The following is a 22,866-nucleotide window of genomic DNA, read 5'->3' as shown; positions in this document are numbered from 1 at the left end:
TTAATTGAAGGCATATTTTATTAAATTGGCTTGTGGGTAGAAACACCGCTAAGCAACCACAAAAGGAGGAGATGCAGGGGGAGTTAAGTAAAAATGATGATGGTTGGAGGTTCTTGAGGTTAGAAACGGTGTATGCAGGAGGGGGGTGATGGTGATAATGACTCCACAGCTCGATGACCCAAAAACGATGGACACAAGCACTAAAAGGCAATCACCGACCACACTTGGTCGTTTGTCATCACTTGCGATGGCCGCCTTATTGAAGGGTTAGATTACCTAATGGTGAAAATGAGAGTGATGGGTAGGGGTAGAGGGCAGAAGTGAGAAGCTTCAGAGGACGACAGAGGCTGGAAATGAGGGCGTAATGAAGCTGTGCAGGTTGGGGGGTAGGTGATATATAATGAATGAAGCAGAAGTAGGGGGTTGGAGACGGGGGCTGTTAGCAGGGCTTTTTGCTCTCTGTCTAATAAACACAAAACCAGCTGGAGGATCTATAACTGGACTTGGGTAGAGGCAGTTGAGCGCAGGAGCTTAGGCTTGATGTGTATTGATGTTTCTAAGCGCAGTATGAGCACAATACCAAGTAGGGGTGTGCACAAAAGGTTTGGGGGCTGCAGTTGAGTGTGCCGATGTGCAGTTTTATACATAGTAGACAACGCATTATGACGTTGTGTGTGTACATGGGTTGCTTCATCGTCCCTGATTATGTAAATTACTTTTTCATGATGTTCTAATAGTAGTCTGTGACTTAAGCGCCTTTTTATGAACACCCAAGGTGAGAAGAATCCCCCTCCACTGATGAGTGAAGACAAGCTCATGGTCGTGTTTGAAGTTCCAGGATTTGTGTCGTAATGAAAGAAAAACCTAGTTCCTCGTGAACACGATATAGCCTCTGACCTGCCCCTATCTACTAGATGAGTATCAGGGCTCTACATTAAAAACAAAAATGACTTGCCCATGGGGAATCCTTAAGGTGAGAACTATTTGCCCGAACTTGCCACATGTAAAATGAAAAGACTGCCATAATGATATCATCTCATTTTTGTGGCATCACATGCGAATCTCAAATAAAGATTAAATGATCATCATTAAATGATCATTTCTTGTGGTTGTTTTCCTACATAAATCATGACATTGCATGGAAATCTGGATTCTCAAGCGACTTCTAGGCACTTTGCCTTGATAAATAAAAGTACATTCATGATTGAATAAACATTGTGCTTATTAAATAATAAATGACAACACAAGTTATTGGGTGATTCAATGTGATTTGCTCACCTGTGCCATCATTTGATTTGCTGCCGCTAATAAAATACTTGTTTAGGAGGCACTGTTTCATCACTTTTTGGTGTTTTCCTTCAGAAGTTGTTGAAGAATTAGACCATGTTGGCAGGGACGCCATGATAGATGTTTTCGTAGTCAAACAATCGCTGATTGGTTGATCGCGAACAAGAGCGGGTGTGGGTAAAACGCGGACTGTGGACTAGGGACCGTGGTCTAAAACGATTCTGATTGGTCCATTTCAAGATTTGCAAGAATTGTTTTGCAAATTACCACCGGAATTACGCAGTCCGTCTTTTACCAACACCCAACAAGAACCGCTTTTAAAAAAACGCTTGGCAGTATGGCATGCCAAAGTGCACTTGTCCGACGGGAATATCACTGATTGGGTTTACTTGCCCGAATTTTGTTTTAACTTGCCCCGGGCCATCGGTACATCGTTATTGTCGAGCCCTGAGTATAAACCCACCACTTCACTTCAGAAGACAACAAAAAAGTTAACAGGCTTCGCTACACATCTAAAAATAAAACCCAGAGCTGTCAACTATCCGTCAGTCAGCTACAGAAATGGAATCTGTGACGATGCTCGTCTTGCCAAACAATTAGTAACAACTAGTGACAAAAACTATATTTACGTCTACTTAATGCCTGGTATTTACATTTTACTTCATTGAACAATTTTAAGGTTTGAAAACACTCAATTAAGACAAAAGATATGTATGTTTGCATCATTAAATGATGTGGAAATTTAAACCGCAAAGTTGCAAGGGATGACCGTAAATGTAAAAAGTGGATAAAAGGGCAAAGTAGCATTACTTGGAGCCAAACACAGTCGGAGACCGGCACGGACAAACACAGCTCATTACTGCAGCATTAAAGCCACAGAGACACAAAACAACGTATTCCCAGGAGGATGAACTAAAAGCACTTTTTTAACGATCTGAATTTCAGCATCAAGGCTAAATTTTAGCCAATACACTTCAAATATGCTATAATGGGACCTCAGAGACAGATTTAAATGTAGCAGATAAATAGTGCCATAAACACAATGTTTAACACTGATCTCATTGTTACCGCTGGGTAACTTATTTCAACATATGTGTCAGGGCAATACATTCATTCATTCATTCATTTTCTACCGCTTATCCTCACAAGAGTCGCGGGGGGTCCTAACCCAGCTGTCTTCGGGCGAGAGGTAGAGTACACCCTGGACTGGTCGCCAGCCAATCACAGGGCACATATAGACAGACAACCATTCATACCTATGGACAATTGAGTCCTCAATTAAACTAGCATGTTTCTGGAATGAGGGCGGAAACCGGAGTACCCGGAGAAAACCCACGCATGCACAGGGAAAACATGCAAACTCCACACAGAGATGGGCAAAGGTGGAATTGAACTCGGGTCTTCTAGATGTGATGCCTGCACGTTAACCACTCGACCACCGTGCAGCCCAGGGTAATACAAATAAATTAAATATTGCTCATTGGTGCCCTCATGGCACAAACAGTGATATTCCTCTGCATGACATTGGTACATCTTTGGGATGTGTTTGTACTGGCAGCTTTGACAAACCCAGCCCCCTCCCATCTGCCTTGGATAACGACCAACCAGTGTGATCAAATAAAAAAGTTTTTTTTTTTTTTTTTTTTTTTTTTTAAAGCACACCCGCTGCACGAATAATGTCAACACACACAGCTGTGTTTCCCTTGAAAGCAGATAACGTGCAGTCTTTTCATATCGCCTCACTTTTGGGCAAAGCTGTCCTTTGCTTTTATCAGTGCAATGAAATGTTAATGAGGCTTAATATCATTAGTCACCGTGATGGTTGCCAAGCAAAAAAAATTCATTTGTGGCTCCTCTCCGTTGTCTCTAACCCATTTACAGAGCTACTGACTAAAGTATTACAATTAACAACCTATATAAATATTGGCATATCATAATGTCTGAAACAGTTCCATGCTCCCACATCTAATGCCACTACTAATAAAAGGAAGAAAGTAGCCATATCTCTGTGATGGATGAACTACTGTGTGCAAATATGTCATTAAGAAAAGGGTACGCAAATGATGGGCCACAGCGACAGAGGATGAGTAAATTCGGGAATGATATATTATGGTTTTGAATATAGCAAGCAGTAATGTGACTCATATATGCTTTAGAGTTCCTCAACTAAACCAAGCCAAACTGGCAGAGAGCCTAATGGTGCAGCATTAAACTTTATTAAACTTTAAAGAGTTAGATTTATAAGCAAATTTAAAAAACAATGAATGTGGAAACGTCCAAGTATAAGACAAGGGTGACTTGTACTTTAGTAATATGGATTTAATCAGTAAAGACCACGGGCCCCCGCCAAGTGCATAAAAACAATGCAAGATAGTACATATTGCTAACTACTGGATAAGTGGCTAACATACTGTATCATAAAAAATGGAAAAGATACTGCACTGGAGATATCAGAGCTGTGAAGTACCTATAGCACTTGAAAAGTATGACCTATTTTTTAGCATTTGATACATTTGTACTCTGTATGTGGTCGTAAAGCATGACATTCTTACTATTGCCGTTTTTCCAAGAATTAAAAAAAAAACAATCACACTACGAAGTAGGGTGGTTATTATTTTACAAAAGTTTGATAAACCATGCATGAAAAACTAACCCTGTAAAATTTTAAGAATAATTGAATAATATTTCGAGGTGGCTCAAGGATCTCAAAGTTGGTGGTGACCAACAATGACTATCACATAGTGATTTCCGATATGTACGGTACACAAATCCCAGCATGTGTACCATCTAAAATAAACAATTTCATGGGACTATCTACATAGAGTAGGGTTAGCGTTAGCGGGTATCCTAACCCTGCCCTAACTGTAAAGCTGCATGAAAATCTGAATTGAATTCAATTCAGTTCATTTATATAGCGCCAAATCACAACAGCAGTTGTCTCATGGCACTTTACACATGAAGGTCACAAATGACAACAGGACCCAAAAGAAATCCCACATGAGCAAGCACTTGGTGACGGAGGCAAGGAAAAATATCCTCTAGGGAAGAAACCGTGGACAGAACCCAAAACTAACATTTTCAGAAACATTAAATAACATTCAGAAGTATTTCACAGACCTCAAACAGAAAAATTGGCTTTCAGTTATTTTAGAGTAATTCTAGGGCATTTCAAAAGTCTCTTAAAGGGGACCTATTATGCTCTTTCCACCTTTCTGACCTATAAATGTAGTTAGAATGTTATATTTTCATGTTAAATTATGCCAAAGTTTCATATAATGAGGTTTGTGCATTTGGAAATGATCCCTAAAAGAAGTGTGGGATGCCTCAAAAAGTTTGGCTTCAAAAGGCGTGGTTAAACTGCCCCTTTGTGATGTCAGAGGAGCGGACTTCCTTATATGGGTGCAAATACAAATGGAAACAGCATTATAGTAAGCAGGGCTGTTGGGCTAGGTTTACAATTTGTGCCGTCAATTAGCTACTCAATTACGGGCACGGAACATCAGAGTATAGCAGCAACCACCCCCACTCATCATGTCTTCCTCTCTCCTCAGCAACTCATCATTACTGACAATCAGCGTACTGTGACTTACAGTGCAAATGGCGAGCACCGGTGTAGAGAGCATGCAGCTTAGAGCAGCAGAATCGAGCCGAGGGCAGGAAAGCGATGACAGAAAAAGGTATTCTGTATGTCCACAGCATGTATTTATGCACCTAATGCACTACAACAGGCAGAAATTGACATTGATGAACGACACCAATTAAATGAAAAAGAAGTCCTCGGTTACATTCAGTGAAATTCAAGCATTTTTCTCCCTTGTTTGCTTTTTTTCCCCCATCCTTTGTCTCCCAACAAGGAGCTCAGTCCACACTAGGGGGCTTCTTTTTTAAGATCAGGCAGCCAACAAGGGAAGCAAGTCCTGTCAGTGATGGCAGCCTGGCTGGATGGCGTGCACACATACACACCCCTGCAGTGATCTGTCAGGTGGAGCGCCTCAAACTCCTCGCTCAGTCTGCCACTCGGAAAAGTGAAAGCCACAAAACACAGCACGTCCTAAACACTCAGAGGTTTATCACACAGGCACAAAACACAATTTAAACAAACAGACGCCAGACAAAAAAAATTTAAACAAAAGAAAAAATATATATCTAGTGAATCCCCGCTTTTAGCGGAAGCCACGTTCCAAACCTATCAGTGAATGGCCAAAATGTATTTGACACAATGTCTAATAGGTCCATAGTAGGGATAACATTTATTGATGATTTACAAAACCGTAAAAACAGTCAAAAGTTTTTAGCCCCCTGCAGAACAAAAAAATGAATAAATAAAATCATAGAGCCCCTTGTCATTTACTTTGCTATAATGTGGAAGGCAACTGAACTGACAGTGATCAGTGTACGGTATTGTGGATTATTTGTGCCCAAAAAGAGGGCTGTGGCAAAAATTTTATGGTTTTGTTTGTTTTGGTCATGCTTAACGTTGAGGAAGATTACACAATTACTCAATACGTCTCCAAAAAGTAGGAAAATGAACACCTACCCCTTCTTCATGAGTCAGAAAACCAAATAATAGAGAATGTGTAACAAATAGATGACTTGTATGCAGTGATGGAAGTAAAGGGAAAACAGAAAAGCAAATACATCGTACAATTTGTGTTTTCCCTTTACTTCCATCAATGCATTCAAGTCATCTATCTGTTACACATTGTCTATTATTTGGTCATCACTGTCATGAACAGTTATGGCTTTTTAACATCGGATGCCTTTAATGGCCACGAATCAAACCAGTGCCCTCTGCCAAGGCAAAAGCATGTACCATTACACCACCAGGGTGAAAAAAGAGAAAGAAATATATTCTAAAATAATATTTAGTGAATATTCGGTGAATACTCTGAACGAGTGGTTAGCGCGCAGGCCACACAGCTAGGAGATTCTGTGTGGAGTTTGCATGTTCTCCCCATGCATGCGTGGGTTTTCTCCGGGTACTCCGGTTTCCTCCCACATTCCAAAAACATGCTAGGTTAATTGGCGACTCCAAATTGTCCATAGGTATGAATGTGAATGTGAATGGTTGTCTATATGTGCCCTGTGATTGGCTGGCGACCAGTCCAGGGTGTTTCCCAGCTCTCGCCCGAAGAGAGCTGGGATAGGCTCCAGCACCCCCCGCAACCCTTGTGAGGAAAAAGCGGTAGAAAATGAATGAATTAATCAATAATGGCAGTCGTGAATTTGCATCACAAAAGCAACCCAAATCAATCATTTTTCATTACATTTCTATAGGAGAAGCGAGCATATTAATGTCGACGGCCTATTCGTACTTTAGCTTGCCTGAGGACATGCGAGTTTCCTTCTTTTTCATGTCAGTCTTCCACTTGTCACTGAGAGGAGAGTGGATTTTTAAAAAAAAAGGTCTCTTTGTCTCTGTGCTGTGGATATAACCTGCTCAAATGAGCTGCTGATGTGCAACTGAAACAATTCCGTCTTCTGATCTTCAAAACAGGAATGAGTCTGAAACCCACAAAAGGGATGTTGTTCTTATACTTGCATCGCTACTTCATGCCAGAAAAAATCAGTGCTCCAAGTAAATTGCCTCGCGTTGACACAGGGTCAAAATGATGTGATATCGGTCATGCTTTATGGTTATGGAGTGCACACGCACAACATGCTTGCACACACACTGCACATGTCAACACGCGGAGTGGTTTATTTAAATAATGGACTGAGCTGAGCAGCCGTCGAGTCCATATGGTCGCCTCCAGCTTTTCCTCCTCTAATGATGTCATTGGAGAATAAATGTCAGCACTCGCAGGGGAAGAGTCTTGCAGAGCTCCCCCACCCCCCCTCGCCGTAGAGTAGCATCTCCCAACAGCATTGATACATTTGGGGGTAAATGCAACAGAGCAAGAAGGGAAGCAAATCACTTCCTGCTTTGGAAATGAGGGAAATTATCACATTGACCTGAATATAAGACGAGTAAAATAAACCCAGTCATATAAAAGGATGGTGAAAAGAATCCAGCATAAGAAGACAGTGATAAGAAGGCGAGACAAAACCAGAAGAAGGCTGACGGGCCAAAATGTAAGAAGCAAAAAAAGAAAGACAAGTAGAGTACGTCACAGGGGATTTAGTTTGGGGGGGGGAGTAGAGGAAGAGGTGAAAGGCAAAGAGCTGGACAAAGTTGGCAGAGAAGAATCCACAATTCATGTGGGACCAGTCGTGTTCTTTGTAGTCCAGTATAGTGGGGGAACTGTGTGTGCGTGAGTGCGCGCCTGTGTGTGTGCCGCCTTGTTAACTGCAGACAACCTCCCGGCACTTTGTGTCAAATCAACATTGTTTTAATCGGGTGTGCATACAAGGCCTCTCTTCACAGCATGTTTCACCCCATTTAGCTTCTTTTTTTTTTTTCATCTGGATAACGGCCTGGCGTGAGGTGTTTGCCTGACTGCATTTAAAATGAGCCAAAGAATATGTTGTTTATGCCCTGATGCTTTTTGTCTTTCCCGGCTCATTTAAGGACATCAATGCATGCATTTGTAGCTTTGAAGAGCTTGGAATAGCAAGTTTAGCGCTGTAAGCACTCACCAACAGTTCAAATTGAAGCCGTGCATGTTTGGTAGCCAATCCCGCTTTAGGAAGACGAGTAAGTTGATTTTAAGAAAAAAAAAAAAAAACATCATGAAGGTTGGGATTCTTCACTTTAAAGAAAGTGTATCACTATTAATAGGCTGTTGGGCTGTCTGGTGCTTTTTCCTGGGAGCCAATTAATCAGCTAAAGGTGGCACAAGGTGGGGATAAAGGCTCATTAGTGTTCCAACTTCCTATCATTACCATACATTTCCACAACCTGGCAGCTGCTACACTGTTAAGTTTGCCAGACGTCCATTAGTCTTACAACGCAATGAAAATACATATCTTTAGAGGTGGAGAAATGTCTCTCGGCAAGCATCTTTTTCATATTTATTATTTTAAGAGTTAGTGCAGCACCTGATTGGCAACACTGACAATTAAGTTTAGAATGGTTTTATGTTTTCTTACATGATGTCCCCGCTGGTAACCATCCATTTTCTATGCCGCTTATCCTCACTCCGGTCAAGGGTATGCTGGAGCCTATCCCAGCTGACTTCGGTACACCCTGGACTGGTCGCCAGCCAATCACAGGGCACATATAGACAAACAACCATTCACACTCACATTCATACCTATGGACAATTTGGAGTTGCCAATTAACCTAGCATGTTTTTGGAATGTGGGAGGAAACCAGAGTACCCTGAGAAAACCCACGCATGGGGAGATGCTCAATCGAACCCAGGTCTTCCCGATCTCTTGACTGTGTGGCCTACATGTTTCTGTAGGTTGTAAAAATATAAAACCAGATGAGACAGCTCATTCCTGCTCATGATGGCCGCCGATAAAGACTGCCATTAAAATACCTCCAAAAACACATTTTTTTTTTCATTAATGAACATTTCATTCATGATCATGTGTAATACTGAGACTATTTTGCGTATATTGGCCGTTTTACGTATTACCGGAACTTCCTTCCTCAGTGCATTGATTTCACATAACAGAAGCAAACGCCTCTCTTGGGGGGAAAAAAACCTCAAACAGAACCCAGGCTCTTTTGGGCGGCCATCTGTCTTGACCGTTGGGTTGAGATAGAAAGAGCAGAGGGACAGATGGCAGAAAGAACAGAATAGAGGGGTTGCAGGACTAGCGGAGGGGCAAGAGAACAATGGGCACAACACATCAGTCCTAAAACCCAGAAGAAAACCCTTCTGTTATCTTTTATTCTTCTATTCTAACCAAAATCGCATTGTTAATTCATACTGGGATTCACTGAAATTTCCATTACAACTACCTTAACCAAATGAAGTCCATGTTAGCACACAACATCCTTGAACTCTACTCGATCAATTTATTTATATAGCGTCAAATCACAACAGTTACCTCATGACACAAGCAAGTCACATTCATAACTGGAAAAACAGCAAGTAAGCACTTGGCGATGGAGGCAAAGGGAAAAGCTCCTGGGAAAGAAACCTTGAACATAACCCAGGCTCAGTGGGGCGGCAGTCTGTCTCGACCAGTTGGATTAAGATATAAAGTGGAGGATAAAGTGGAAGATGAAGCCAGATGTCTTTGTCTTAGTACAAAGAACATAGAGGAGTGTCTCCAATAAATATCAGCGTTTTAAGGGTTAGTTCTAACTATATGCTTTAGCAAAGACTTGAACTGAGTGAGATGGTTCCAGAAGAGAGAAGCCTGATGACTAAATTATACAACTGAGGTTGTCCTCGGAATAAAATCACCCCCACCAGCGCTTTCCAAAAGCACAGCCATCCTTGTTCATGTCCTTGCAGCCAACAGATTTTAACGTTTATTGTAAAATGACGGCATGAGTCAGACTGTTATATTGATTAATGACCTCCTGCAATTCCCAATAGGTTGACAAACTCATCACAAGTTCCTTTATAGCTTGTGATTGGCTCCTGTTTCCTCACTGACTCATGAGCAGCATGATATTTACATGATTAGTAGTAGTTCTGAAGTAAAGTACAAGTAGTAAAGTCGCGGGTTATAGGCCAGAAATGACTGTAAATTAAAATTTTTCCTACACATTTTAAGACATGCTGTATTGTTATTATTAAGTGTTTCATTAATGTTGACATTTTTCAATATACTCACGAATATGGAATGTAAAGCTAGGTTTCATCTTTAATGTCGCTGGTATTCTGTGGAGCAAGCATTTCTTTCTGAGAGTACCTCTTGCAGGTGAGTGTTACATCACATTATTGCACTTTTTTTTTTTTTTTAATCAATCTTCCATCCACCACCTGGTAAATGGGCCGTGGCTGGCAAGAAATAGCAGTTTGTTTTCATTTCTACCAGTTGGGAACTTATTTCAAGAGAACATGAGAAAATCATATTCCACCAGTAGATCTCAGCCCGGTGTGACATTGATGTATTACTTTGCTGGAGAACATTCCCATTCACTTCTGCGGTAATTGAGTTTGGACGCTATAGCACCTGCACACGGGAAAGAACATCTGAAAAGAGGAACACACTCGTAATAATTCAATCATTTCGTTTTGGTTTGGAAATATCGTTGAACAGGTTTATTTAGGATAATGCTATGAGATAGATAGGTTTGCAGCATGAGACTGTTCCTCAGTGTATTACAAATTAAATAAAAACACGTCTCGTGAAACTTTACTATCTAGCCTAAAAATGCCAGAACAAGGGAGACAAATGTCCTCTGAGAATCCAGCAAGAAGATAGCCTCTTTTGTTGTCAAAATCCTCTTCTAACCTCATTTAGACCCTTGAAATTAAACCACAGGTTATTTAATGAGGAATTCATAAGCTTATTTTGGATGAAAGCATCTATAAGGGGCTACAAAACATCTGTGTTGGTGTGCTTTAATGCATTTCAATGATTAAAGCTACTCCCTAAGGTTCATTATTGCAATTAAAAGGAAACCTGCACTTTTTGCCCATCCTCCACAATCCTTATATGAAACATGAACACATATTTAATTCCCTTTTCTGTGCATTATGACTAAAGAAAATGAGTTAGTATCATGTACATCATTGGGACCTACCTATTTGGACTAAAAAAAAAAACCCTCCAACAACGTGCTGTTTGATATAGATGCTGTGATCATGCATTAACAAGTACATTGATGATAACATGTCATACTTACAGTATCTATCCGTGTTTTGATTTAAACATTACTGAAATGTTGGACACATTGATTTAGCCCATCAACAGCAGCATAGAAACACCGACACTTACAATGTCCGTTCTCACTGGGATGGTTGTGTCTTCCGGCACAAGACTTCAGTCTTCAGGTTAAAAAAAAAATGCTTGCAAACGAGCATCTTGCTGATTCCTTGTAGCAAAATGGAGAACTAGGTATCCACTCTTCCGTCTGTGAGTGACGCTGAGATGAGCAGTGAGCAAGAAGTCGTGTTACCCCACCAGATATATAGTTTTTCGTACTACAGTAACAATATCACTGTAGCTTGGTAATATACAAGTCAGTTATGTAAAGAGAACATTTTTGCCGTTTTGTTCCACTTTTTTGTTAGGGATTTAGTGTCAGAATAGGTTCCTCCCATGACGAACAGTGTTAGCTTTCTCAAACTAATTTGTTTTCTCGGATAAATAAATAAATGTGTTTTACATAAGGATTGTGAATGATGGACATAATTTCAATAAAGTGCAGTTTCCCTTTAAAACTGTGCACTTTTGGGGGAGAATTTTGTTCATCATTCACAATCCTAACGTGAAATATGAGCACATGTTCCAGAAAGCCAAAAATGTTAACACAAGACACGTTTAAGAGTTTTACAATATAATTTGACATACAATGTGCTTTGTTTTTGAGACTTGTGGTGTAAATAGCAAAGTACAGAATGAACCGCTGATTACATCATCGACAGGCGACTTTGCTGTCTTCCTGTTCCTGTTTCATGTAGTGGCAAGCTCATAGGATGCCAACGAGGACGTTTTCAGATTTTAAAAAATGCATTAAGAACACTTGTATTAATACCGCAACAAGATATGCGCCATATTGTACACTAACCGGAGAATACATGCAAAGTGCAAGTCCACTGTAGAATTAATCTGTCCCGGGGTCAAACTATGGAAATATAGTCGAACCTGTAAATCTTAGAATTAAAATGCTTTTCTGCACAGCCTTTGTCCAATAACAAAAATACCAACTTAAGCAAGTGACACCAAAATGCCACTGTATGGACCACAGTGTGACAGTGAAGGAATCGTGGAGGCACAGGTGGTGTGTACGCATGGGCTGTCGAGTGTCTGCTATTGGGGTAACTCAATCACAGAATACACAATGGCGCCCCAGGCTGATTTCCAAAAGGCAAATTGCCATTCTGAGCAGCACCGCATATGTCTGGTGAGTTCATCTCCTCTGCAGTGTTCTCAAGGGAAAGCCTTGCATCTGAAGAACATATTATAGGGGACTGGCCACACAATGACAATGAATTGAAAGTGAAATGCATTTGAAACTAAAAATCCAGCAATCTCTTATGGCTGTCATTCAGACACTCCATGACCACACTGATGGGTGAGCAACACTCAGGGGTGCAGTGCAATGATGCTGTTGCCTCAGTGAAGGACCCATTCGGGCCTCTAGTCTCCAAAAAAAGCACCCACCCATCCTCCACCTCCATTACTTCCCCACTGTGGTGGCTGTGCTATCAAGTCCACATCCAGCAGCCCACCCTTCAGCCAGTGGTCCAATTACAAAGCTGTCGGCACAGATTAAAGAGGCTGCCTATCTGACAGGAGTGCAACACATCAACACACACGCACACAGTGGTGGGCAAGCAGGCAGTAACACCTAAACCCATCAAGAACGTACGGGCTGCGCGGTACAGAAAACAACTAACCTGACACACAAGTACATCCACACATCTGTCAGCGCTACTTGACCCTATCAGCTGCATGCACGCTAACTGTCAGCGCTACTGAACAGCAAACGAGAGGCTTTAAGATGAGCCTACCAGAAATGTTCCCTCTCTTTTTAATTGCTGGTGAATCACGCTAAGGTAGTCAGTGCCTGTCAGATTATACAGGGCGAAAGCAGGTTCATAAGTCTTGTGCTCTAAAAATCACATTAAACATGTTAAACTCATTCAAAGACGATGAAAGTAGCGCATACATCCTTTCACACTGCCTCTAAGAGTCACATTTTTTTCAGTGATGCATTTCTGTGTGAATAGCACCAATACGGTGCTGTTATATAGGTGGCTATAGTTCACCCGGCATTTTTGTCACACTTGCTCAGGCTTTTCATCGGCGGAGTACATATTAAACAAAACAGCGCAAATTGGTGTGGGTTCACATTTTTGCGCGTTGTGGTTCAGCTTGTCATGCACAAGAAGCAGTGATGCACAGTGCTGTATTCAAGCACATGTCATGACGCAAAAGGATGGCTACCATTTAAACTCACACAAGTCATGCAGTTAGTCCTCGCCAACATTTTACACAGCTCAAACATGACTCCCTACGATAGCTTAACAAAACACTCCATAGCTGTGTGTGTAGGTTTTAACAGGCGATCTATATCATGTAGCATCACTGGGAGGAGCTCCTCTTTCCCAGAGTGCTTTGCTGTACAGTTTGTGTAAATGGCTGGAAAGCACATGGTTAGACCTCACATAGCAGTTGGTTAATATTCTGCATTATACGTTGGTAGTGTATTGTCTGTTTTATCCACCTATTGTGTTGCTGTGTGTGTAGTTCTTTTGACACCACGACTAGGAATTTTGTGTGATGTGGTGACGCTCCGCCATTCGTCACTAATATGGTATACCGCACAGAGGTACACAACACTTGAGTACCATCTAGTGGCTCAAACATGATATGACACAATGATGACATTACACTATTCCGTTATGGTAATCTTAATTGTTTTTCTTTTAAAAAAAAAAAAAAAAAGGTCAAAATTATTGACTATCGGTAGATAATTAGCACTATTTGTTATTGTGACAGGCCTAGCCAACACCATACACACTTCTTCTGCCCTGTTGCGTTGAAGGCCATTGTCGCTGGCAGCTTTGCTGCACTCTGTATAAAGAGGCACAGGAAAATAATTGTACTACGTTTACGGCTCTGATGCACCATCTTTGTGGGACCTCTTGGGAAAAAGGCAGAGTGATCTATCATTTTGCATGCTCTGTCGTTGATGTTGATGCCAGAAAAGATATTCAAATAATATCATATCTCCTATTATGATTGCTGCAAGGGTTTACTCAACTACCGAGTAGCAGGCATCTAAAGAGGAGTAATTGTGTTGGACTTTTTTAACCTAGCATAATTGATGACTTAATTAGCCAACTTGCAAAAGCCAAAAACAATCAGCTGGAATATTGGGAACATTGTCGTACCCTCTTAATATTTTTATCTACCCTACAGAAACATGTTAACACAATCTCCACAGACTCTGGAGGAAAACATCTGGCTCTTTAGCAGCTAAATGGTCACGATGTTCACCGGTTAGTCGCTAATGTTGTAAACAGCTGTCTGCTGCAGCTGCTCATGATGATGACAATGAATGAAAAAAATAAGTTCTGAAAAGTTAACTCTTGATTTGACAGCGCAGTATCATGTACCCCAATGCTTTTTTAAATGCATTTGTCTTAAATGTTTCATTGGAGCTTGTTCCTGTACGAGTTCCTGTGAGATTTAATCCAAAACAAACAATGCACTCCAACGACAGTGAAACCTTGGTTGGCATCAATCTGTTCTAGAAAGTCCAATTCTAACCGAAACAGATTGAAAGCAACATTTTTTTTTCCCCATCAGAAATGTAAATCCAATTAAATGAAAGATGGTTTTAAAGGAAATATCTCATTATTAACTATTTACATACATATGACATTCACACAGTCAGGAGATCGGGAAGACCTGGGTTCGATTCTCCACTTCGCATCTCTGTGTGGGGTTTGCATGTCCTCCCCGTGCGTGTGTAGGTTTTCTCCACATTCCAAAAACATACTAGGTTAATTGGTGACTCCAAATTGTCCATAGGTATGAATATGAGTGTGAATGGTTGTTTGTCTATATGTGCCCTGTGATTGGCTGGCAACCAGTCCAGGTTGTACCCCGCCTCTCGCCCAAAGACAGCTGGGATAGGCTCCAGCATATGCACTACGATAAGCGGTATAGAAAATGAATGAATGAGTTTTAGAATTATATTAAATGTGTTAATACATCATTACTCCAGTGTCAGTTTAGTGAGTATGCTGTATGCTATACTTGCTTTGAAATGACTTGGCATTTCAAGGAGTTGATGGTTCATCGTTAAAGACACCAAAATGTACCCATTAAAAATTGCAGAATGAATTTCAGTGATCTTATAAGTATAACTTCTGGAATTGTTTTTTTTTTTAATCCAGTAAGAGTTGAAAACAAACTGATTTGTTACAACCCATAGTGGTGAATCCGCATTAGAGGGAAAAAGTACCAAAGACCAAAAATAGTGTTGACTACTAGTTCTTACCTTGAGGGAGGAGGCAGGAAGAGGGGCCTGTGAAGTTCAGCTTTGATGCTTGTGTTCACAAGGTGTCTCGCTGTGAAGAAAGTGAAACAAGGAGATTAAGGGGTGCTGGGAGGCTGGGTTTACCTGTGCAGGATGCAGGTTGTGTAGGATGACAGGATTTTTTTTTTCTTAAATGTGCAGACAACCTTAAAGAAGACATCTATGTATGTCTGTGCTGAGGAGGACATTGTCTGAAAAGGACTAAATGTAACAGACCCATACCAAGTCAATATAAAAGGAGACAAAAGAGGGGAGGGACGTGCTAAGCAGACTCAGCTATGTTAATAAACAAAATGTATCCTATTTGTTCCTCTGATAGGCACAGCAGCTTGAAAAAAAATAAACAGTGGCAAATCATAGCATGCGTTGCCGCCTTTACAAGGCAAGACAAAAGTGAGCTCCTTGCGAGCTACAGACAAAAAAATCAAATCCCTCCCTCACGCCGAGTGAAGTGAATGTGCTTTGTAATGAAGGCAGTGGAGCATATTGTGAAAATGCTCTGCTTTTTAATGATTTAATTAAAGAACCACACTCAAACTGGAGCGGAAAATTTCACCACAGAGTTGAACGGAGGAATCTCTGCCAGGAGACAGAAGGGGGGGGGAATCCTGGGTTAATTTCTGCGGCGGTTTGGCAGATGTGTCTCATGCCCCCCCCCCCCCCCCCCATTTCCTGCTTTTCCCACTCCTCAATTGGATCATTTACAAGCATGAGGATGCATTACGTCCCTCTAATTCTCCCACATACTGTTTAGAGCAGATGCCATCTGTGTCTTTAGACAGCTGAGCTTGGGTTTAATCATTAAACAGATCATTTAAAACAGGGGTGTCCAAAGTTTTTCCAACAAGACCTGCATACACAAAAAACAAAGGATGCCAGGGGGCCACTTTATTTATTTTTATTTCTTAAATATTATAGGCTGTTAACCTCACAGCTAGGGGACCAGAGTTCAATTCGCCTCTCGGCCATCTTTGTGTGGAGTTTCCATGTTCTCCCCGTGCATGCGTGGGTTTTCTCCGGGGACTCCAGATTCCTCCCACATTCCAAAAACATGCTAGTTAATTGGCGATTCCAATTTTTCCATAGGTATGAATGTTACTGTGAATGGTTGTTTGTCCATATGTGCCCTGTGATTGGCAGGCAACCAGTCCAGGGTGTAACCAGCCTCTCGCCCCAAAGGCAGCTGGGGTAGGCTCCAGCACCCCCGCGACCCTCATGAGGATAAGCGGTAGAAAATGATATTTTTTTTTTTTACTTATTAAAAATGTGTTCCAATGAGCAAATCCGGTGTTAAATATCTATTTTGTCAACTATTGGTTATAACAAGTTAAAACATACTTAAAAAGGGATCCATTATGTTCATTTTTGGGCCAAGTTGTGAAGCACAAAGACAGGCACAGCCATAGCGATTTGTAGTTTCTCTATTCTACCACTAGGTTTCGTGTGTACTCATTGTAAGAGTTGGCCATAAATGAACGCATGTGTACAAGTGGATGGCCTCCATACTTTGCATTGGAATGGTGGTAGAGTGATTAGCGCAGACCGTGTGCCACGGTTCTCTCTTCCTCCTCCCACATTCCAAAAACATGCATGTTATTGGTGACTCCAAATTGTCCATAGGTACGAATTTAGAGTGTGAATGGTTGTTTCTCTATATGTTCCCTGTGATTGGCTGGCAACCTGTCCAGGGTGTACCCCCTTGTGCCCAAAGACAGCTGGGATAGGCGCCAGCATGCCCATGACCTTCGTGAGGATAAGTGACATAGAAAATGGATGGATGGTCTTACTCACGGTCTCACGCACGGTCTCACGCACGCTCTACACACACATCTCACAGTGGCTTGCTTGGCAACAAATCAAAGATATGAATGTTTATTGTTCTTTTCCAAAGTCAAAGCTGATGTGTGTTTTGCCTGAAACAATAATAGGTCTGCTTTCAAGGATGACTAAGGAAATTCAAAATAGTCACATTACCAAAGTAGTTACTGATTAACTGGATAATCCATTAATAATTGTTTCATCCATTAATCATTTCAGCGCTCATAAATTGAGTGTCTGGGTTTAATATCCAACTTTCAGCACTGTTAAAGCTACTCTGACAAACAGGGGAGGTGAGCTATTTGTGTTTTATGAAACTGCCAATATAAAAATGTACTTTATTTACAAAGCACATCTCCACGCCAATGGTAAGCTCATTGTCTTTATGCTACATTGTGCTGATCCGTCATTAAATATTGGAATTATGTCTGAACTGAATAGTTCCAAAGAGTTTTAAGCAAATATTCTTTGGTGACGTATGTTGCACTGTATGTGTTTTGAGAATAAGACATTATAATAACAAAAGAGCAAAGTTGTTTGACAGTAAAAGTGACTTACCACGTACCCGATGATAGCCACTTGTAGCAACAAGCTCCAAAACAACCACATCGCTTTTTTGCGTTAGAGATGAAATGTCACTGTGGTAAAAAGTCATATTCGACCAGCCCAGAAGCTAGGCAGATAGCACCAGCTTGCCAGCTAGCGGCTGTCAATGTGAGACAGAAAGTAAGTCCTTGGTCAACTCAACACGGGACTGATTCTGTCTTTCAAAGGATGGGTAGCAACCCTACACTCAAGAACTAGACAATAACACAAGAAGCTAACTTGCAAGGCAAGGAGCAAGACAGTGGGAAATAAGCGGCACAGCATGGATGACTGCATGCTGATAAAGGCCTGATGAGCAATTGGCAGCAGGTGTGCAGCAGGTGAGAAGCAGGTGGCTCCGCCCCAGGAATTACCAAAAAAACTGCACTGCACAGCACAGCACTACAAAGAAAAAAGCGGCAGCAACACCAGCAAGGCAGGATCACGACAACCAAAAGGTAAGCAAACTGCCAGAACTTTTGGTGGAGAAGAATCAGGTGCATGTACTTCAGATAAAAGGTAAGGTTTTTCAGCCTGTGAATATTGTCATTCATCCATGTCATCCTAGTCTCACTAAGCTCCATGGCACCAGCGGTGTGTCCGAAAATGAGTGCTCCTCCTCAAGCAGGCGAGGTGGACACGGCGTCCTTGCCTCTCAGTCCTCCTGAGTTCCACGACACCAGCGATGCCTCTGACAAAGTGTGTCCGACAATTAGTTCTCCACCTTGGGCAAGCAAGGTGAACACGGCACACTCACGTCCCCTTCCTCCTGAGCTCCAACATGTGGATTTTGCTACTAGAGGTGAGAATACTTTGGACTTGGCTTACACAAACATCAAGGAAGCATTCAAAGCCGTCCCCCGCCCACACCTTGGCTCCTCAGATCACAGCTCTGTTATGCTAATTCCAGCATACCAGCCCCTGCTCACCAGGGGAAAGCCTGCTGTGAAGAAGGTGAGGGTGTGGCCAGAGGGAGCTATGTCTGCACTGCAAGACTGTTTTGAGTGCACCGAATGGGACATGTTCAGAGAAGCTGCAACATACAACCAACACACCAATGTGGGGGAGTATGCTGCATCTGTAACAGGCTACATACAGTGGTGCATGGAGGAGGTTACAGTCACCAAGACGATCATCACACGGGCCAACCAGAAACCTTGGATGACTCAGGAGGTGCGTGAAAGACTAAGAGAACGCAATGCTGCGTTTAAATCTGGTGATGTGATGGCACTCAGATCAGCAAGGGCAAATCTGAACCGTGCCATCAGAGTGGCAAAGCGTGCCCACAGCCGGAAGATCCAAAGCTTCTTCCAGGACCCCGGCAACACCAGACGACTGTGGCAGGGCATCCAGACTGTCACTGACTACAAAGCCAGACCTGCACCCTGCCAGAATGACATCAGCTTCCTCAATGAGCTAAATAACTTCTTCGGAAGGTTTGAGGCTCTGAACAATAACCCTGCGAGGAAGGCTACCCCCCACCCCGATGAACAGGCAGTCAAGTTTGATACTGCTGCTGTGTGGAGAGTCCTGAGGAAGGTCAACGTGCGGAAAGCTGCAGGCCCAGACGCCATTCCAGGACGGGTGATCAAGGAATGTGCAGACCAGCTGGCCCACGTGCTCACAGACATCTTCAACACCTCACTGGCCCAAGCTGTAGTCCCCCCGTGTTTCAAGTCCGCCACAATAATTCCAGTGCCCAAGAAACCATCTATTACATGTCTGAACGACTTTCGGCCCGTTGCACTCACATCAACCATCATGAAATGTTTCGAGAGGGTGGTTAAGGACCATATCACCTCCATACTCCCCCCATCACTCAACCCTTTCCAATTCGCGTACCAGCCGAACCGCTCCACTGAAGACGCCATCTCCACTGCTCTCCACCTGAGCCTGGAGCACCTGGAGAAGAAAAACGCCCATGTACGGATGCTGTTCCTAGACTTCAGCTCAGCATTCAACACGATCATCCCCCAGGACCTGGTACGCAAGTTGGAGCCACTGGGCCTCAAGACCTCCCTGTGCAACTGGCTGCTTGACTTCCTCACAGATAGAACCCAGTATGTCAGAGTGGGCAACAACACATCCAGTGTCATCTCCCTGAACACCGGCTCACCCCAGGGATGTGTTCTGAGCCCCCTGTTGTTTACCCTAATGACCCATGACTGTCGCCCCAAGTACAGCAGCAACCATATACTGAAGTACGCGGACGACACAACAGTTGTGGGCCTCATTCAGGACAACAACAAACTGGCTTACAGGGAGGAAGTGAAACACCTTGTGGATTGGTGCAAGGCGAACAACCTGATCCTGAATGTTGACAAAACAAAGGAGATCATCGTCGACTTCAGGAGATCCAGACCCAGCCACACTCCACTCAGCATCAACGACACAGCCGTAGAAGTTGTGAACACAACCAAGTACTTGGGGGTGCATATCACGGACAACCTCGGCTGGTCACTCCACACCTCCGCTCTGGCGAAGAAGGCACAGCAGCGACTGCACTTCCTGCGGCGGATGAGAAGAGCCTCCCTCTCCCCTCCTATCCTTACCACCTTCTACAGAGGGACCATCGAGAGCCTGCTGACCAACTGCATCTCCGTCTGGTCTGGGAGCTGCAAGGCCTCGGACTGGACGTTACTGCAGAGAGTGGTGAGGACAGCGGAGAAGATCATCGGGACCCAGCCCCCCCACATTAAGGACATAGCAAACAGCCGGTGTGTATCTAGAGCCCATCGGATCTGCTCTGACCCCACACACCCCCAGCATGGACTGTTCTCTCGCCTGGCATCGGGGAGATGGCTCTGCAGCATCCGCTGTAGGACAACCAGGTACAGAGACAGCTACTTCCCCCTGGCCATCAGACTGCTGAATGCCAAATAAGCCCCTCTACCTTACTTACATTATTATTATTTATTTAAATTATTTAAATTATTTGGGCAATTTACTGTTCACGCTGCACTTTACATTATGTTGTTCATATTTGGTGTCTATTCTATCTATTTATTCTCCACATTATTATTATTATTATTATTTATTATTACTTATCTTCTTTTGTGTCTGTTATTATATGGGAGCCAGGCAACGACATTTCGTTGGCAATTTCACTACTGTGTTTTTGTGCAATGACAATAAAGGGAGTCTATCTATCTATCTATCCACAGCACCAGCAGTGCTTCTGACAAAGTGTGTCGAACAATGAGTGCTCCTGCTCAGGCAGGCGACGTTGGAGCACCAGCTGTGCCGAATCTTTGATTTCATACGCGGTAAGTCAGGGGTCTTTACTCAGTAGCTCATACGCTGCCAGTAGTTACTAAAGACTGTTCAATAAGTTCAACAAAGACTTTATTCATTTATTATCAACTCATACAACGACTAAATTAGTGTTCGCAGTAGTCATGGATGGAATGAATTAAAACAGACAGTTATAGCGGGAAGCACGAATCCCAAGGAAAATACAGCTGGAATAGGTGCAGATTCTGGAAGATCTAGAAGGTTATGTGTGCAGGTTGTGTGTAGCTGCTCTATCGGAGTTCACAATTCCATACAATGGGTCGAAAAATTTAACATATGTTCCCTTTAAAAGACCATCCATCATGTAGCCAGTGCTCATTGCAACAAAGACGATGGATGACAAACAATTAATCTTTGAAGTGACCAAATTTAACCTTTTTAAATGAAAATAAAAGGCATGGCACTCAATTTCAACAATATTAGACATCGACGGTAAGTTAATTACACATCACGTGTCCTTTTGTTTCGCTAGCATAAGTACCCAAAGCAACGTTGATCCTGTTTTGTTGTAATGAGTTGTAATCTAAATTTAACATACGGGATACACGTCTGGTGTGAATTCTGGTTTGGAAGACATTTCACCTTTCGGTTTCTGCTCAAAGACTAGTAGACAGGACAGCTCTAGTCTAGTCCCTGTTGAAAGACTTGGTGAGACACGCACCAGTCAGACTAGATAGGACAGCTGTACTCTGAGAGCCTGGAGCAAGAGCCAATCTATTTATCCTCGAAAGATGTGTGGGTGGTTGGGTTGAGTGTGAACGGTTACCTGTCTCATGTGTCTCATGTTCCATGATTGACTGGTGACCGATCCAGGGTGAAGTCCACCTTTTGCCCGAAGTCGGTTGAGCTCTAGCTCCCTGTGATCTTGAGCGTGGTAAGCAGAAGCTGGATGGATGAATAATTGGAAAGTGGCAATCACAAGAAGTTGACACAGGAAAAGCATTAGCTTTTTCCCAAGATAGACCCCAACATGACAGCGCGATGGCAATTATCCAGGAAAACTTTCCAATGAAGCAACAAAAAGTTAATCTGTCCTTATCAGTCAAAAATAACTACAGAAATCACATAAATGACATGACTTGACTAAATGGAAAAAAAATGCCTCTAGCACCTGGATGCTTTTCACTGATATATAATGCCTTGCTTATTTAATCCTCACATGCTTTTTCTTTGCCCGAATCGTTGCCTGGCAACTTCTCTGGATCATAATTTGCCGTTTTATAGGGGAAAATGACTTTATTGAGATGACTGCACATTCAACTCATCTTGGAACCATTAATTGACTATGCTGTTGAACACACAAGAAGACCTTAGCAGAGCCAATGGAGTGAATTAATGCAAGCTCATCATGAGGTCATGCTCAATTAATACAGGTAAGTGTGCGAGGCAGCAGAGGCAGTGGCAGCACACACACACACACACACACACACACACACATTACATAGCAGTAAAAATATTGGTGCTGTTAAATCAAAGTGAATGCTCAATCTCAACTGCGTGACACATACTTATAAGATGGTGGCCTGTAAAAAGTGTGAGCATGGAAGCATAAAACTACATCTTAATGACATCAAATCCATTGTTTTGGTAAAGGCAAAAATTGTAAATGCAACTGTCCCAATATTGTTTATCTTACCCAATAGATTCCTTTTTTGTACCAAATGGGCGACCTTCTAGTTCCCTTGTGCAAGGACTAGATTTGTCTTTCATTTCTCTCCACATTCTTTCAGACATTCAAACGATAGGAGAGGCGAAATAAATGCTAACGTTTGTATTGATGGCACTTGATCCCCATCTAGCGGCTACAGTGG

At 42.4% G+C, this 22,866-nt stretch overlaps 1 protein-coding gene across 8 annotated transcripts in view; it reads right to left on the bottom strand.

The window, feature by feature from the left end:
• Positions 1-22,839, bottom strand: part of ncanb (neurocan b) — a 167,188-nt gene extending 144,349 nt beyond the window's left edge. For 3 of the 8 annotated variants that reach the window (XM_058072935.1, XM_058072938.1, XM_058072932.1), the window contains exons 1-3: positions 22,692-22,839; positions 21,822-21,940; positions 15,320-15,389 (exon numbers count right to left, since the gene is read on the bottom strand). Coding sequence is in view for 2 of the 8 variants with exons in the window: in XM_058072932.1 (XP_057928915.1) it covers positions 15,320-15,389; positions 21,822-21,940; positions 22,692-22,789 (287 nt within the window). In the remaining 6 variants the exon portion in view is untranslated. Of the gene's footprint in view, positions 1-7,866; positions 8,168-15,319; positions 15,390-17,734; positions 18,187-21,821; positions 21,941-22,691 lie in introns of those variants that run through there. The other 5 variants (XM_058072934.1, XM_058072937.1, XM_058072936.1 and 2 more) reach the window with 3 other exon arrangements.
• Between the last annotated feature and the right edge of the window lie 27 nt (positions 22,840-22,866).

This window comes from Doryrhamphus excisus, chromosome 5 (genome assembly GCF_030265055.1).
Source record: "Doryrhamphus excisus isolate RoL2022-K1 chromosome 5, RoL_Dexc_1.0, whole genome shotgun sequence".
NCBI classification, from domain to species: Eukaryota; Metazoa; Chordata; class Actinopteri; order Syngnathiformes; family Syngnathidae; genus Doryrhamphus; species Doryrhamphus excisus.
The sequence above is the reverse complement of the archived record's forward strand: the minus strand, read 5'-3'. Positions and strand labels throughout refer to the sequence as shown.